Source organism: Panthera tigris, chromosome D4 (assembly GCF_018350195.1).
Source record: "Panthera tigris isolate Pti1 chromosome D4, P.tigris_Pti1_mat1.1, whole genome shotgun sequence".
NCBI classification, from domain to species: Eukaryota; Metazoa; Chordata; class Mammalia; order Carnivora; family Felidae; genus Panthera; species Panthera tigris.
This window is the reverse complement of record NC_056672.1, coordinates 4,829,418-4,847,955: the sequence shown is the minus strand read 5'-3', so window position 1 is coordinate 4,847,955 and position 18,538 is coordinate 4,829,418. Positions and strand designations below refer to the sequence as shown.

The 18,538-nt window shown below is 50.6% G+C and overlaps 1 protein-coding gene across 2 annotated transcripts in view; it reads left to right on the top strand.

Moving 5' to 3' along the window:
• Positions 1-18,538, top strand: part of SPTLC1 (serine palmitoyltransferase long chain base subunit 1) — a 53,612-nt gene that overhangs the window by 6,444 nt on the left and 28,630 nt on the right. For both annotated transcript variants that reach the window (XM_007087825.3, XM_042963884.1), the window contains exons 4-6: positions 9,001-9,094; positions 9,664-9,736; positions 17,646-17,778. In XM_007087825.3, the coding sequence (XP_007087887.1) occupies positions 9,001-9,094; positions 9,664-9,736; positions 17,646-17,778 (300 nt within the window). The remainder of the gene's footprint in view (positions 1-9,000; positions 9,095-9,663; positions 9,737-17,645; positions 17,779-18,538) is intronic.

Genomic DNA, 18,538 nt, shown 5'->3' with positions numbered 1-18,538 from the left:
CCAGGACGTGGATGTTGTGTATCTTTTAATAGATTCGTCTCTAGGTACCAGAGCGTATTCATTTCTGTCGGGAGGAGCATCTTTTTCTTTCTGTTCCCGTGTTGCTGCACACCTCCCAGTGCGGTGTCGGATGGGGGTGGTGACAGGGGCCTCAGTGTCTCGGTGGCTTCTCAGAGATCATCTGGATCAAGTTACGGTCTTCCTTTCTCTTCTCCATCTGCTAAGGGAACTTTTTCGTTAGTTTTTTAAAATCAGAATATTAACTGTTATCCCAAGTTTTCCTGTGTCTGTTGAGATGACAGATGGCTTTTCTGCCCCAAGCAGTTACCGTGTCAGATTATACCGATAGGGTCTTTAAGTTATGCACACGCGTAAGTTTGTGTGAGAAAAACTGCCATCCGCCGTGCCGTCCGTCCTCACGGATCATCCAGATCCCGACTGTCTAGAAGCGATCACGGTGTTTCTTTAGCCTCTCTTTTTTTTTTTTCTGCGATTTTCCTGTATTTTTCTAAGGAACTTGCTTATGCTGTTATTTCTTGATTATATTCGTTCTTTTCCGGTTTTCATTTTGTCCGTGAATTGCAGGAGGTAAAGGCCGGCTCTCCGAGAACACGCACACCCGCCCTCCCCAGGCCGCAGTTGCCCCTCTGCCACCTTTGTGTGGCCGAGAAAGGCGGCCGCAGAAGGGCGGCGGCCGCAGAAGGGCGGCGGCCTGTGCGGCCCCGGCTGTGGTGCGGCCTCCTGGGCACCTGCCACGAGCACCCGCGGGCCTTTCCGCCCTCCTCCTGGCAGGTTTGTGGCCGCACCGCGTGTCCCTGGATTACTTGGTGCGCACAGTTTTGTGGCCGCGTCAGTATCATTCATTGGTGGAGCTCGGCATCCTTTGTTTTCGGCATCGGGGTTACGTTTTCCTCATTCGTCGGCCCGCTTGCTCGCTTCCCCACGTCGGTGTGACTCGTCCTGCCGTCTGCATTCCGAACGGTCACACGTACCCGCTGCCCGTAGCGGCCCGACTGCTGCCCAGAGCCGCCTTCCCTGGCCCCCTACCTGCAGTCAGGACGTCCGCAGAGCCTCCCGAGGAAGCTCTGTGGAACTCGTTTTTGGAGACCTTACGCATCCTAAAATGGCTTCGTATTCTCTTTGGCCCTGGTGTGCTCGTGTTACCGGTTCTTACTGGTCTGTCAGACACCTCAGCGTCTGGTGACCCACAGCATCCATATTTGTGTCACCGTGTGCAACATTTTCACTGTCATCGCGAGCGGTGTGTAAACAGTCGTAAAAACCAGAGAATCTTGAAGGCCGTTTTGCTGTGGTTGATGATCTTGGTTACTTTCCAATTCACGCAGGAGGGCTTTTCGTTCAGTGCCAAGTTGACGCAAGAGAAAGTGAAGTTACTTAACCTGGAGAGATTTTTTTCTTTAAAAACCAGCCTTATTGGCGTATCATCCGCGGACCGTAAAAGCCACCCTTTTAATTGACCACAGTTAAGTGGGTTTTAGTATGTCGGCAGAGCTGTGCAGCCATGGACATCATCTTATTTCAGAATGTTTTTATCACCCCAGAAAGAAATCCTACAGCCACTCTTGTTCTCTCCCCTTCCCCCAGCCCCTGACGCCCCCTCATCTGCTTTCCCTGCACTTGACTCTTGTGGACATTTCGCCCCAAAGGAGTCCCGCAGTTTGCGGCCCTTCACTTAGCGGCATCTTTTCCAGGTTCGTCCTGTGTCATAGCTTGTGTCAGTGCTTTATTCAGCTTTCTGGCGGAATAATAAAATAATTTCACTCTAAACACGTCACACTCTGGTTGTATATTTGTCAGCCGTTGGGCGTTTGGATTGTTTCCACCCGAAAGAAGAAAAAGTATATCCGTATGTGAACTCCCATGAATGGCTGCGTGTGCGGGCACGGGTGTTTGTTTCTCCTGAGTGTGTACCTGAGAATGGGGTTCGTTGAGTTATACGGGAGCTTACTCTGAGGAACCACCGGTCCGTTTTACAAAGCGGCTGCATCGTTTTCCGTTCCCACCAGCAGGACGTGAGAGTTGTGATTCTCCACCTCTTGGCCTACGCTTACCGTCTTTCATCACAGCCCCCGGGGGGCGGGAGGTGGGAGGTGGGACCCCACTGCATTTCCCTGATGACTGATGAAGATGAGCGTCTTTTCATGTGCTACTTGGCCACTTATATATCTTCTCCGGAGAATTACCCGCTTAAGCCCTTTTGTGGGGGGGGAGGGGGGGCGGGCGGTGGCTGTCTTTTATCATTGAATCGTAAGAGTTCTTTATATTTTTTGGATGCCATTCCCTTATCAAATATATGACAGGCAGATATTTCCCCCATTCTGTTTGTCACTTCCCTGATCCTGTGCTTCGAAGCACAAATGTTTTTAATTTTAATGAAGTCCAGTCTGTCTCTTTTGTCCGTTTGTTTCTTGCGCTTTTGTGTTAGATCTTAAAATCTTCCTTCCTCTGATCCGGGATTACCAAGATTTACTCCTTTGTTTTCAAAGAGGAGGGCTCAGTGTCCCATTTTTCATTCTGTAGACTTATATGTGATTTCTGGTTTCAGCAGGGCCCCCTCCCTCCAGTTGTCCTTCGGACTTTGAGTTTATAGTCATGCCTCATCAGAGAGTCAGTCTCCTATCTTTCTGCAGAGCGGGAAGGGGATCTGTGTGAATGACTGCTTCTCCTAAGAAGGTCTTCAGGCTGCCCTGTAGCCCGCCCGCCTGGCCCCACGTGCACAGGCAGCCTTGTCCCCAGCGTGGGAGCATTTTCCAGGAGTTGGGGCCCGGCTCCTCACTGCCCGCCCACACGCAGCTTTCTCTCTGCTTTGACCTCTCACACACAACGCGTCCTCTCTCCTTGGGTCCTGGTCTTCCGAGCATCAGATACACAGACCTTGGAGGCATTTTATGTGCCATCGAAGAGGCCACAGGTTGAAAGGGGTTTTTCCCTTCCTTCTGTTTTGTTTACCGGAAGTCACTGCTAGGTCTTTGCATTAATACGAAATCCTCCCGTTCCTGGAATAAACTGTATCTAAGCAGGGCCGTTTGGTTAGTTTGTGTACGTTGCTGCATTTGTTTCGCTGATGTTTGGGATTTTTCACACGTGTGTGGAAAAATGAGTTTCTTCTCTTGCTTTCCCTTCCCGTGCCTGGTCCGGTTCTGGTATCAGATGTAACGAGTCTTACCGCTTCCTTAGCCACAGTGCCGTGGCAGCGCTCACAACACTGGCACCATCTTCAGCCCGTGCAGCGTGCCCTCCCTCGGGGCTGCGTGTTCCGGGCCCGGGGACTTCACGTGTGCCCTGACCGCAGTGGGGAAGGCTGCTCCGATCTTCCTTGAAGAAGGCGCGCTTTAGGTAGCGGGTGGGGATCACGGGCGCACGGAAGGCTCTGGTTTAGAGAACCACCCTGTGACCTCACCACTGTGGCCTAGCTCCATAAAGCTGGGGATTAGGGTCGTCTGGCTTTGGGGGGGGTGGTGCAGAGAGTGGCTGCATGCCGCCTGGACTGTCCACCGGCCTCAACCCCCGTCAGTAAGTTGCCCTGAGGAAACTCTGTCAGCAGTGTCATCATTTTTCGATCTTAAAGGCCTTCTCAGTCTGGAAGGTACTTTACTGACCCTCCTCCGCCTTCTAACAAGTATGTATTTGTTGTGGTGTGTGTTCTGTTGATCCTAGGTTTTTAATCCTGGATTTAACGTCTTCAGTGAGTTTGTTGGTTTTTTTTTTTTTTTCAATGTTTTTATTTATTTTTGAGACAGAGAGAGACAGAGCATGAGCAGGGGAGGGGCAGAGGGAGAGGGAGATGCAGAATCCAAAGCAGACTCCAGGCTCCGAGCTGGCAGCACAGAGCCCGACGCGGGGCTCGAACTCACAGACTGAGATCATGACCTGAGCCGAAGTCGGACGCTCAACCGACTGAGCCACCCAGGTGCCCCTTCAGTGAGTTTTTAAAGCTGTTTAAAGTTTTTAAAGGAAGTTTTGGCTACAGTCATTTAGTAATTGTCTGTTTCTTAATGTTTTCCAATGTATCGGCAGGAAGCAGTTGATAGGATTATGTTGAGCGTGCAGATGTAAAGCACACACAGTCCTTTGCATGCGGATGAGTACAGGGGCACATCTGTGGGGTCACGTTTCCCTTGTTTGTGTGCCTTTCTCAGCCAGATGTGCCAGGAGCTTGTCTTCTGGTTCATTTGAGGCCCTGTGTTATTTTTCTCCACGAGGGGCCTCTTGTAGACACAGGTGCTAACCCTCTCCTCTCCGGTCAGCGCCCACACAGGGCAGCTCCGTGCACCTCCTCTCTGGTTTCCTTCCGTCCCTTCTCCTCCCCACTGTAATACTTCCATTGAGCCGTCACTCGTCACTTGATGTTACGCATTGTATGTTATTAAAATGATGCATTTTATTATTATGCATGTATCGTTGATCTTAAAAATAGTTATTTTGCCAGTAAAAACGGGTTTGTTTGGGAATAAAAGAAGATTGCGATTTCGGACCAGCAAGCTATGGCTAAACCACAGGCAAGTGCAGCAAAGAAGGGAGAAGAATGTTATTTCTCGGAGGAGGAGGAAGTCGAGAGGGGTTGTTTTAATGAAAGTCCACTGGAGGAAAGCGAAAGTCCAGGGAGGGTCAGTTTTTTATAGGAGATGCTCTGTCCATCTCTCCTGTTGGGGCCTGTAATTGGTGGTTTATTCTGTCAGGGTCTGTAGTCAACAGTCCTTCCCGTGATTGACATTGAGTGGTGCCGCTCCCCTCCCAGCCTCACCTCCTGGCATCCGGGGTCCACTTGGGGTTTGCCTTTGTTAATTTCACAGTGCCTTTGGAACCACATCTTAACGGTTTGTGAATGTATGTTTTTAATTTTGTGCTGCAGACTTCACTCTGATTTTTTATTCACACTTGCTTTTTGAACATGCATTTGAGTGCCTGCTATGTTCTAGGAATGTGCTGAGCACATGCGATAAATCAAAATCTTGCTTCTTTTGGGACAGACAGCCCAACGGTCAAGTAAAAAGGATGTTAGCTGGTGTTAAGTGACAACAGGGAAACCTCAGAGCAGGGCAGACAGACGCCGCGGGGACTCCCGATGTACTTCTTGTTCACTTCCTCTGACTGCTGCGTGCCATTCGGTTGTGTATTCGCTGTTTCCGTCACGATGGGCATCTCAGCTCTCCCCACTCCCCACTGCCACAAAAAATCTGGCGATTATCCCCGTGTGGGGACTTTCTGGAACCAGGAGTGGGGGGCTGACACATGCCTGTCTCATTTCCCTGGGGGACTTCTCTACATGGTGATGCACCCATCCACTCCCCCGAGTTAGTCTGTGGGGTCCAGTTTCCCCATAGCCCTGTTGGCTAACATTGTTTTATTTTGTATTTTTCTGATTATCGCAGCCTTTGAGTATCATTTCATCCACTGACTAGCTGCCGGGGTCTTCCCCTTGTGTGAGTGCCCCTTCATATGTCTCACCTCTTCTTTTACCGCATTCTTCGCCTGTATTTGATTAGCACGAATCCCGTGTACCATGTAGACTTTAATCTGTGGTCACTTGTTGAGGTAGTATTCTATTACGTTGACTTCAAGACGCACGTTCTTTTTCCTTTTCCTGTTTCACAGCCTCTGAAGTGGGGATGAATCCTGCAGCTGAGAACCGTCGTCAGCAGTGACGGGGGGGCGGTGGTGTCCCCACCCGTGTATCGAGCACTTGCTCACGGCTGTGCCCACTGCCAGCACTTCGGTTGTTACAAACACTGCTGGCAGGTAAATCAGCGGTTGGCGGGGGAAGGGGCCCGACCCCTCCAAGCCGGAGACGAGAGGCTGCACTGACGAAGGCTTTGAACGTCCCTTTGTCAGACTTCTGCCTGTGGGTGATCCCGGCTCGCTTTTAGAATTGTCATTCGGTCAGGGGAAAGATGAGTTGAGTCCAGTAGGGAAGTCCCGGCGTCAGAATTTGGAGCGTGGGGGACACTAACCTGCCAGGTAACCTCAGAGATGGTGGGGGAGCATCCTAGACAACACGGGGTCCTCCCGGTGGCGGGGGGAGCGTGTTGCCTGAACACCCGTGAAATCCACGACTTAGGGGAGGACGAACAGTGGAGACTTGGGCGAAGAGGTTAGGACTGTGTTGATGGACTTACCCTGCTTATGTTTTCCTTTTCATAAGTACAGACGTACTGGGACAAATCTGTGTGGAAGCGCACCTAGTAGAACTGTTCATTAAACGTAAACTACAAAACTCTAACACGACAGAACATTACATTTTAGTTGGCACTGGTTTTCTTTCTTGGCGCTAGGTAAAAACCTACCATCGGCATCTCAGATTCGCTGAAGCACAGTAAATCTCTTTATCACCGGCTGTTGACTGTGTGGTGTCTTCATCGAACCAAAATTCTTCATTTTGACTCAGATTCATCCATTTTGGTCTCACTGTGTTTGGGGACTTACCAGCAACGGTTTCTACTCCAAGGTCACAAGGACATCCTTCTACATTTTCATCTGTTCTGTCTTCCAAAACATCTTTTATGGTTTGAATATGTCTAGAATTAATCTGGGTACGTGTTTATCCGAGTTGATTTTTCTCCATCGGGAAGAGAGGTGTGTAATTTGGTAGTTTGTGGGGCAGCTGCTGTCACTCACAGGTATTTGTGTGCACAGTTCTCTTGAGTTCTAGTCTTTCCTCGCTCTGGGTGCCTGTTCTGGCACTGGTACCCGACCCATCGTTTTTGTTTGTTTGGTTTCTTTAATGTTTATTTCTTTTGAGAGACAGTGAGTGAGCAGGGGAGGAGCAGAGGGAGGCGGAGAACCCCAGGCAGGCTCCTCGCGATCAGCACGGAGCCCACAAACCGTGAGATCACGACCTGAGCCGAAATCAAGAGTCAGGGTGCTTAACCGACTGAGCCACCCGGGCGCCCCCTCAACCCATTGTTAATGGGGTTCTGGAATACTAGTTTCCTTCTGGTAAAGCATCATCCTGTTTCTAAATTCACTTGAAATTACCGACTCTCACTAATAGTGAGGTTGTGAGTTTGGATTGGAAAGGGTTTTATTTTTCCTCCAGCTAGTCCTCTGAGGCCTTGATTATGGAGATGTCTTTCTAGATTGGCTTTATTTGCTCCTGGGAGAGACCCCGAAGGCTCTCATACTCCCGTGTTCCTTGTTATGTGCCCAGCGTCACGTTCCTGCTAGCCTGCGTGGAGCACAGGCGTGAGCTTCCATTTCTTGCTGGAGACTGGTTTCCCTCCCCGCTCCCAGTGCCGGACAGAAACAAGATCCTCGTGTCCCTATGCCGCGGTGCCTCTCGGCGGCTTGCCGGCTGTGGTTAGGGGCTTTGGGCGTACTTCCTTTTGACGGTTTGATTTCTCTGCGTGTTAGTTTTCGTACAGTGGCCGTGACTTTTCCAGCAGCAGCCTTAGTACAGACTTGTCCACGCAGGTGTTTTGGTTTTCCATGTCTGTGTGAGCGCCAGCACCTCCACACGGGGACCATCGGGAAGCTCAAGGGCGAGAAGCAGGAGGCTGAATGGACGCTGGATTCAGAAGCAGAGTGGGTGGCTTGAAGGAGAAGCCCCTGAGGCCAAAGGGAAGAGGGAGGGAGATATTTAGAGAGCACCTGTAACGGGCCAGGCCCTTATCTAGCAATGGCCCCGAGAGGTGGGTTCCTTCCATACTTTAGAGATGAAGAAGCCGAGACCCCCAGCGGCCGAGGAGCGTCCCCGAGCTCCTGGAGCCGCCAGGAGCCAAGAGGCAGAGGGCGTCTGTCTGGCTGACCGCCTCTTGTACAGGTTCACCTACTTCTGTGAATTTACTTCGAGTGCCCGTTCTCTTCCTTCCCTGCGTTCCCACATCTTCTGTTTCTCGCATAAGAAACCAGTTCCGATCGCACGTCCCGAGAGCCGTGTTTCCAGTCTTTTCTGACGGCAGCGCATCTTCCAGAGCACCGCGTGTGCACAGCGGTGCACGTGTACAACTGAGGCAGGCTCGCGCCGCAGTCCTTGCCCTGGGCCTGTGCTCTGACGGCCTCCGTCCAGCTCTGCTCGCGGCTTCCTTCGGCCCCGAGAGCCTGGTCGAGACCACGTTGGCTTCACTAGCTCGTGACCCCCCGGTTTGGCCCCGTGTTTTTGAAGCGTGGCCTTGAGGAGTGTTGTCAGCAGGGGACGTGGCAGGTGGCCTCAGTAGCTGTCTCCTGTCCCGTCCCAACTCCGATCCACACCCCCAGGCTGCTGGCCACCCTGTCTGCCCCACACCCTACCTCTTGAGCAGTAATCCAGCACCAACTTCAGAACCCCTGCATACTTTTTTCGGTGGCTTTCCAGAGTTAACGTGTATTTTTGAGCCACTTAACTGCAAGGCCTGAGCTTGTTCTGCCTGTTCTTGCTTTTGATGGTGATGTTTTTAGATTTCCTTCCTATTTGTCTTATTCCAGAGTTTTTTCTGAGGTACTTCATGTACTTGTTTCTTCATGAGTTTTAAAATCAAAATGAAGGGGCGCCTGGGTGGCTTGGTCGGTTAAGCGTCCGACTTCGGCTCAGGTCATGATCTCACCGTCCGTGAGTTCAAGCCCCGCGTCGGGCTCTGTGCTGACAGCTCAGAGCCTGGAGCCTGCTTCCGATTCTGTGTCTCCCTCTCTCTCTCTGCCCCTCCCCTGTTCATGCTCTGTCTCTCTCTCTCTCAAAAATAAATAAACGTTAAAAAAAAAATTAAAAAAAAAAAAATCAAAATGAAGATTTACCACTAATCTGTGTTGGAATTATCACTCACTTTTTTTTTTTTTACTTGAGTAGAACAAAGTAGCCTAATATGAATAGAGCTAATGGCTGATTTTTAACGTACCATTTGCTAACTGTACACGTTAGAACTAACGAAGAGAGCTGGAAGACGAGGATGCAGGTCGGGTAGAGTGACAACACTTGTGTGTCTCGTGAGCCACCAGGGCGGGTGGTGCCGCGTCCCTGTAACGTGAACGTCGTCTGGTCACACGTACCTCTCTCCTCTCTTTCCCCAGCCCTCCGAGCCACAACATTGTGGTGAATGGAAAAAAGTGTGTAAACTTCGCCTCGTTTAATTTTCTTGGATTGCTGGATGACCCTCGGGTCAAGGTAAGTGGCCCCCGCGCTGGAGGCAGCAGGATTCCCTGCGAAACTGGGCCTGAAATAGACAAACGGAGGGCGTCAGGAAGGGCTCTCTCTGCTGCTGGTGGCTGTCAGTGTCGCCCGGCGGAGCCGGAACCTGGTCTCGACAGAGGGTGGGCGATACGGGCGTCTGACGTGGCTCCGTGGCGGTGACACGCAGAGAGCCGCGGGAGGCGGCCCAGGTAGTCGTGGGAGGCACGTCTGGGAACCCAGTCCATCTCCCGTTGGGAGTACGGGCCAGGAAGCTGTTTGGAGGACAGACTTTTGCCCGGAAACGCCACGAAGTATAAAGGCATTGAGTTAACCAAGTTTGGATAGGTTAAAACACAACTCTTCCTCGTTTTAAGTTCTGTCCCTAAATCTTTACATGTGTCTGCTCTTTATATCCTGTTGTTAGAATGGCCACGGTTCTAAGAAAGGAAGCAAAGTTGGGGGGGGGGGGGTTGGGTTGCCATGTGGGTTGAAGAATAGGATATGTCAGTTTTGAACTCTGAAAGATACGTTATTAAAACCTGATTTTTCTTACATGCACGAAGGCAGCGGCTTTGGTGTCCTTGAGGAAGTACGGCGTGGGGACCTGCGGGCCTAGAGGGTTTTACGGCACATTCGGTATGTTTCTGCCCTCTCTTCCAAACTACTGCTTTTTTTTTTTTTTTTTATGTTTATTTTTGAGAGAGAGTGCATGTGAGCAGGGGAGGGGCAAAGAGAGAAGGAGACAGAAGATCTGAAGCAGGCTTTGTGCTGACAGAGAGCCTGACGCGGGGCTCGAACTCATGAACCGCGAGATCATGACCCGAGCAGAAGTTGGATGCTTAACCAACTGAGCCACCCAGGCACCTCCAAACTGCTGCTTTTAAGAATTGACTCGATCTGATTTCAAAGCTCCTTGGGAAAGATATCCTGGATTCGTTGTGACATTGGGTGGGTGAGTGCTGTCCGTGTTCGGCATCGTGGCGGGAGGGGCCCTGGTCTGAGACTGAGCGTCGCTCACCGAGAAAAGACACAGGTGCCTTAGGTGCACCGTCTCCCGGAGGGCGAGGCCCACGCTGCTGCTGCTGCTGCTGGGTGTGCCCCGAGAGACCCAGTTTGTGTCTGTGTGTGTGACATAGTCGTGCAGGAACCTGGTTCTTCCTCGTCGTCTTCCTCCAGTGCCAGGGGGCACCGAGCTCGTCCGCCTGGCTGAAGTCGCGCCACAGGTGTGGGGGAGGGGTGCGTGCAGCGGTCCCTTCGAGGCAGGTGGGGGCGCCGCGTGTCACTGCCACACTCCAGTGTGGCACAGAACCTAGGTGAGGCCTCGCCGTGGAGGGGCTGGGACACACCTCCAGCCGGGCAGCCTCCTCGTTACATAATTGTTCAAATGAAGATGTTACTGGAAATAATTTCCTGGCGTAGCAGCGTCAGCGTGTGGGGAAGACAGCCGGGAAATCTCTTCCGTCTTCTATTTGTACTTCCATTTCTAGGCCTTCGTGTGGTTTTTTTTTCACTTAAACAATTAGGTGTTTTTATTTAAGGGAACACCTTTATTCCTTAGCTAGCTTAAAAGTTAAATGATTTTTATTGGAAACAGACAACAGAGCTGGTGTCCGAGCATCTGAAGCTGGAAAAGATCTGCAAAATCTTTTATTCCAGCATTGCGGCCATTTAGAAGCAGCACACAAAGTTCAGAGAGGCTGCCTGACTTCCTGACAGTCACACAGCTCGTTAATTTCAGCCGTATGGCCAGAAACCCAAGTATCCTGACTGCGAGTCCTTATGGGAAGATCAGAGACATCAAGAGCGCAGATCAGCCTCCCTCTTTGCCCCAGTCTAGTGCAAACACGGTTGGTTTGCTTGGTTTTTATTGGTAGGGAATTATTTCCTAGAGATATAGTATTAGAAAACTAGAAAAGGCATTTTTTATGGGGTTGTTTGCTGTTATCTGATCAACAGTATTTTCTATGATTTGCTTGCTGGGGTAAAAAAAAAAAAATAGTTTTCTTACAAGCTTCTCTTTCTTGTGGATTTTATTTGCGCGTGTGGCCTTGGCCCCTGCTTCGGAGTTCATTTCAGAGGATAGATAGCAGATTTAATGCCAAATCAAGTCACGAAAAAAAAAATGTTTCAGCTTTTCCAAACCAGTTTTTCCAGAGCTGGTAGAATAGCCCAGTCAGCTTTCTGTTTGGATCACCTAGTAGGTTGTCACGTGCTCCCAAACGTGAGGTCTGTAGTGGATGGTTTGTAAGTTAATATTCTTGATTGAATAATTCAGCCCATGCTATAAACTTCAGAAGGTTTATGTAGAGAGTCAAAGGCTTCTCCCCGCCATTGTCTCTACCCCACAGAAGACAGCTGCTGTCAGTAGTTAGCTGCTTGTTCATTCTTCCAGAGACCTGTTTCGGCAAATGCAAACCCCTTCCGTACACACATTTCCCCAAACAAATGGTGGCATACCCCGCACGTGTCCGTGCCTCGCAGTTGGAGTGATTTTGTTGGAACTTTAAACTGGATTTGGATTTTCAGGGGTCTGAGTGGGTCCCCAGGGGCAGAGTAATGCGCACATCTGTGTGTCACCCCCTCTGTACTGTGCGTCCTCGGCCGGGTCTCCCGGGTCGTAACTAGCGGAAGGTTCGGACGGACGGCGGCGTCAGTGTGGAGGCTGGAGGCGGGCTGGCAGGGCTTGCGGTGTGATGGCCTTGTGACAGGACCCGGGTCCTAGTGCGCTGTCCTTCTGGTAAGCTGATGTCGTTCCTCCTTCACAGGCGCCCGCGCCTGTCACCTCTGTTCTTTCTCGTGTGGCTATTGTCCACGTTTTCACATTCTGGTTTTCCGACAGGATAGTTTGTATGTCATTATTATTTTTTTTAATTTTATTTTAGAGAGAGAGCATGAGTGGGGGAGAGAGAGAGAGATTGAGAATCCCCAGCCACATGCTCAGCATGGAGCCCGACACGGGGCTTGATCCCATGGCCCTGGGATCATGACCTAAGCCGAAATCAAGAGTTGGACACTTACCTGAATGAGCCACCCAGATGTCCCTGACAGTATGTTTTTTATATTTTTCCTTATTCTGGAAGGAGTTGCTTATATTACAGTTATATTAAATTACCTTGAAATTTCAGGGTTGGGTAAGATCAGAGAAGGTACTTAAGGTAAGTGAAGGCTAAATTTTAAATCTCTAGAATAAACCTCCACAATTAAGTTATTCTGAATATTTATGGTATATTTGCCCTTTGCTCTGACCAACAAAGCAAACTGAGGACCCCTTTCCTCTCATTTGAAGTTGCTTGTGCGCCCCTGCGGCCGAAGGCCTCTTTCCCTGGGCCCCCAGAAAGTTATTTTTAATTTCATCCTTTTTTTTCCCCCTGGAAATAACACATTCAGATGTCTGTTTTTAAAGATGAAAATACTTCTTTGTTGAGCTCTTTTCTCAGTTTTTCAAAAATAAACGTAAATCACTTGTAAATCTCCTTTATGTTATAAATTATAATTTTCTTTTTAATGTTATATTCTTTTTAATTATTATATCATAGTAACATATTAGATGATTAATACAGAAAAAAAATCAACAACAGAAAAAATCAAACATACAAATCAAACATCATCTAGTTTTTTAGGCTGGATGTTGTCCTGCCTCTGGCAAGTGGTACTCAGCAAGTTCTTATCATCCTAAGGACCAGTGATGACAAGCCTCCCCACCTTCCCCTTTATTGTTTGAATGTGTGTTTGAGAACAGAGCCAGTGGATTTGTCAGGTTGTAGAGTGTACATCCCTTCCTCTAGGGCTGATGAGGTCCCCTGCACTCTGATGCTTCCTCTTATCCAACTTCTCTGTTTGTTTTCTTTGAATAGGCTCAGATCTCATTGGCCTGAGGTTTATCGCTGGTTTCCCAGAATCTGCTTTGCATATACAATGCCTGCTTGGCTCTTTGCTCTTCAACTAAATCAAAACACAATTAGTGGCAGCGTTTCATGGCGAGGGATAATTGTGTTCTAGAGCCAATCGTAAACAAGTAAATCGTTCGTTTATTTTTCAAAATATTTTCTTGCTTTGTTTCAAAGCCGTCAGCTGAACCCTGACTGCATGTTTTATCGGGAAGAAGACTTGGTCATAAAATTCCTACATCTGCCACTTCTTTTTAGCAGCCGGTCTGGGATTGATTGTTTTTGCAGTGTAGGAGGGGAACAATCCTTGTTTGCACAGCTTAGAACATTTTGGTAAGAATCACAGAAGATACTGCATGTGAAAACATCGTGGAAAGCGTTCAGCACTGTATTTATGTTGTAATGAGTGCATAACTGATATTATTTGTACTTTTAAGAAAAGTCCAAGTCTCGAGGGATTTAAAAAAAAAAAAAAAACAGTGTGAAGCACAAAAGTATAGAAGCCTTAAGAAAAAATGTAGTTGTTTTTAAACTGTTCTAAAGTTGACTGTTTTATAGTCTTTCCTTTGGAGAACAACCCAGAAAGCTGTTCTAGCTCTTATTAGAATAAAACAGGGGATCCTGTATAATTGGAAAACAGAAAAGTGCCTGTAACGTGATAGTTCTTAAACATCCGGGGTTTGGACAACTCAAGTAGAAGAGTGTAACTGCTTTTTTCTTTTTAAAAGGAAGTCTCTTTTTATTCTACGAATACTGGTTTAACTGTACAAGCGCTTAAACGGCTTATCGGTTTTTCCATGCCAGGCCTTCTCCTGAGTGTTCATGGGCCGTGACTCGTGGTTCTGGTAACGATCTTTTGAGGCAGGTCCGACTGTGACCTGTTTGACAGAGGAGGGCTGGAGAGGCACGGGGCAGTGTCAGGCCTGCCCTGGGTCCCCACCTGGGGAGAGGAGGGAGGCCAGAGCCGGAGCCCCCTGGGAGGACTGCTGCGGCCAGGCCCCACCCTGGGTGCCAGGCATCCTGTCCCGGCCCTGCGTCCCATCTCTAGGTTTCTGGTTCCGGGGCAGGTGCTAGAAAGGGCAGCGGGCGCGGGGAGGGCCCACGGGCTCTCTGGGCACCCGCCTCCATGGTCTTCCCCACCGTGCTGGTTCCTAGCGGCGAAGCAGAGGATGTGCGCTTCGTCCCGCTCCTTGTAAACCGGTGGCACCAGCGGGTGGACTGGATCCTCCGCACGGAGGACAGACGTCGGGAGCGGGAGAGCACGGCCCTTTTCCTGTTTGCTGCCTCCCCTCCCTGTGTCTCACGGCGTAGCTGTCACACATCAAGGGCAGCTGTCCGTACCCACCTGTCACAAAACCTGCTTTGCAAGGCTGCCGGCGGCAAAAACCCAGTGTCTTTAGGTACCCGGAGGAAAAGGCCGGTCTTTTTCAAACTTTTGGGAAAGACGAGAATCAGTAAGTCATTGACTTCTTGTGGAGAATTTTCTTAACCACGTTACGGCAGTGACATAAAAACGGTCATGAGTATACACAGCGTTTTCTACCATACAGTTTTCATCAGCTGGGGTAACTAACTCTTAGAGCCCTGAAAGTAAGCCAAGATTGTTTTACTTTCTCGTCGCTAATCAGTGAAAAAAAAATGAGCCATTTAAAGTGGAGTCTACAGAATGATTTATGGTCCTTTTTGTAGTTGGCAAAAACGTTTGTGTCCATAGCATGTTTTTTCCCTTTGAAATGGACCTGGTGGGTGAGAGCAGTTCACTGTGGCTCGGCTTATCCATCTGCTAAATGGGGACGATGTGGGGCAGACTTGGGATTCGTCGGAGGCCTCCTGCGGGGACCCGCCCTGTTCTGATCAGAAGTGGGGGTGGCGGGGACTTGCCTGCAGGGCAGGAGCCACAGCTCTAGGGATGAGGGAGGCGCCCGCGCTCCGCGTGGGGGAGGGGGGGTTGGGGGCCTGTTCTCGAGCGTTTGGCCGCCTGCCTCTCTCTTGTCCGATTGAGAGATCCCACTGGCAGCGTCTCGTCGCGGGCGGTGCCAGGGTCAGGGTCGTGTCCTCGGACCCTGGTGTAGACGTCACAGACCTTGTGCTTGAAGAGCTCAGCACCCTGTCGATACCATTTCGATCAAATGGGAGGTGGTCTTCTTAATGTTACTGTAAGATTCCACGCTGACTGGCTGAACGTTCGTGTCGTGAAATGTCTGCTCTATCGAATGGCGGTAACCTTTTGGTAATGGAAATCAGACGGCCCTTCGTGTGCTTTTTGTGACAGGCCCTGTGGGGGTACGTTTTACCTGCAAATAGGAAGAAGCGGGTTTCGTTTTTTTGTCATCACTTGAGTGGAGCGGGAGAGACTGTTCGTGTTCACAGTTCGGTAGCATCGTCTAAGAAGCACGTGCATCCGGGGGCTTCAATTTATTTTCTTCTCTGGGTACTGCTCCATTCTCGAATTCCTCACTCTGCATCTCTGGCCGTCAAATTGGGGTTTGGTGGGGGGCACCTGTGTCCTGCCATCCCCTCACTCAGTAGCTGGCTTCCACCCCATCCCTCATCCCCAGCCCAGCGTTCTTGGTCTTCAGTCCGAAATCACGGCGCGTGTGTGGTACTGGTGAGTATAGAGGGAGCTGAGGGCACGAACCTTCTGCCCCGGGCGTGGAGCTCCCCTGTGCCAGCCGCACCCTGCCTCTCCTGGAGGTGTCGCTTTGTCAGGTGCCAGAAACCCTGTATTTCTCCCCGATCCTGTGCTCGTCAGACCACCTGTCTTTATGTGATAGTCACTGCATTTTTTTTTTTAACGTTTATTTATTTTTGAGACAGAGAGAGACAGAGCATGAACAGGGGAGGGTCAGAGAGAGAGGGAGACACAGAAACAGAAGCAGGCTCCAGGCTCCAAGCTGTCAGCACAGAGCCTGACGCGGGGCTCGAACTCACAGACCGCGAGATCATGACCTGAGCCGAAGTCGGATGCTTAACCGACTGAGCCACCCAGGCGCCCCAGTCACTGCATGTTTGATAAATGAATGAGAAGATTATTGGACACCCCCCGTCTTTTAAAAATATAACCCGTTGTGAAGTTGAAACTTCTTTCATTCTTAATTTTCTTTGACTAATTAAAAAGCATCACAATAAGGTTAGTGTGTCCCTAATCAACCAGTGAGTGGGTTTACAGATTTGAGACACTTTATTCAGATGTGCCAAGAAGTTGATTCCGTATTTCTTATAGCTACACTAACTTAGCTCACTTATTCCTGTCTGGAAGGTGGTGGAAGCCTTACCCTGACCATTGACTGTGTGTCTTATCCCTTACAGTGGGAGTATTCAGTCCGGTCAGGCTTGAACCAGCTAGGGTAAATCCTGTCTGGCGGGTCTCAGTCGCTCAGGCTTCGTGTCTCCCCGCTTCTCACGTGTCTCTGTGGGGCACCCCTCCTACTCCCTGCTCTCCGGGAGACCCGTGGTCGGTGGAGGGCAGGCCCCTGGAGTGATGCTCCCCGCACGTGGCCTTGACATGGTCTGGGATACCTCTGACGGGCCATCCGCCCTCTGCGGCACCCTCGCCGGGACCCGTCTGGATCCCCTGCCACTGCCCGGAGTGCCAGGTCCCCTGAGCCATGTGCCAGTGTTCTCCTTCGTGGCCTCTCAGTCTGCCTTTACTACCTCCGATTTCCCTTTCTCGAAACCCTGAAGCTCCGGGGCTGGCGGGCCTGGCCGCATGCTTCCTGTAGTACTCCTGTGCTTGCACGGGGCACGCGGCGGGACTGATTCCTTCTCCAGACCTGGGTCCTGCTGTAGTTAAAAGAGCTAAAGGAAGTTTGAAAAGTCCTCTTCTCTCCCAGCTAATGCCTCATTTGGGGGCCCCAGGGCAAAGCTGGTCAGTGCACTGTTGCTTCTAGACCTCGCTGGGCCCTCCACGCCGGGGCCTTCAGCCTCGTGGCAGGGCCAGGGAAGGTGAGCGGCCGTAAGAAGCAGGGCAGGGAGGAGAGAGGTACCAGTGTAGCGAGCACAGTGTGTTCCCACCTTAACCAACATTCTTCTCTAGCGGCTCCTGTAGAACACCGCGTTTCTCTTTGTGCCATACGTTTGAAGTCCCCGGTCCGCTTAAATAGAAATCCAAACAGAAAAGTCAGTGCTGCGGAGTGATAGCAGGTGCACAGGGAAGTCCCAATAAGCTAGTAGACGAGGGGGCACCGCCTTGATTGGAGTACGTGGGTTCTTTGACGTTTCCTCTTCGAAGCTGGCTAACGCTTGTCCTGATGTCCGGCGTGTACCTTCTGCTAACATGCAAAAAAGGCTTTCATAGATTCACGTGTCGCACATTGGTGAAGCCTCGGTGCGGTTGGCTGAGAGAAGTCAGAGCAGGGGGTCGCTGGGCCTCGAATCCCCGCACTGGCTGACACAGAAGCGAAACCCAGTGCCGGAGCTGCCCCCCAGCACGCTTCGGGGACAGAGGCGTAGCTGATCCCATTCCGATTTCAGAAATCGTTGCGGCCCAGAGTTATCTAAACGGATCTCCCATCATTTATAACTCAGAAGCAGTTTCGTTTTGCCCGTAAGGTGACGGTATCGTTAGCGAGACTTAATAAACTGAACTTACTTTCTCTCCCTTCTGCTTAAAGAAGAGGAATTAGAAGGTGTCTTAACCATTTAACGTCTTGCTGTAGATGTGCACTTGGACCTGGAAGACCGCCTGGCAAAGTTCATGCAGACGGAAGAAGCCATTATCTACTCGTACGGATTTGCCACCATCGCCAGTGCCATTCCTGCGTACTCCAAGAGAGGGGACATTGTGTTTGTGTGAGTAGCTTTTACCCACGTTTCTGGCAGACTTCCTTTGGGAATGACGGTGATCCTCCCGGAGGATGCCTTTGTTGGAGGTTTTCTGCCTGAGATAATCCTGACTTTTTATTGGGTAAAGAAATATATAGTAACTTCAGCGAGGTGATTGTACGCAATTGACGAGACTGTCACTAGAAGGAGGCCTGAAGCGTTTTTAATTATTGATTTTATTTATTGACGTCCACAAGGCCAAGCTTGCCACGGGTGAGGCCAGCGATCTCTCTTCTCTCTATGGTTCGGTGACAGGATGGTAGTGTTCTTGAAGGGTCCGTGATCACCACCCACCTGGTTGCTCAAACTACTACTGCATTCAAGATTACCTTTCCAGGCTCATTTTGTACACTTTTCCTCAGGCATTCGTGCTGTAGCCTTGTCATCCTCCCGTGCTAGTGTCCTCTCACCATGGGGCCTTTGCACACGCCAGTCCTGTGCCTAGAACATTGCCGCTCCTCTCTGCTCTTGCTCACCCTGCACATGCCTCGCCTCTGCGGGGAAGCCTTCCCCAGCCTCTCAGACCAGGCCGAGGCCTCCCGCCGCATGGGAGAAGATCCTGGAGCCAGAGGAGTCTGGTGTTTGTGTGATCCATGATCACGTGGGTACTCACACCGCCCCTCAGAGTCCCTGTGCTTCTCCGGCCCCCCCGCACGCACACGTGGGCACCCGCACCGCGCCCCCCGCCCCTCTTCCCCGTGGCCCTTCCAGCGGGGTGTACGAGTGC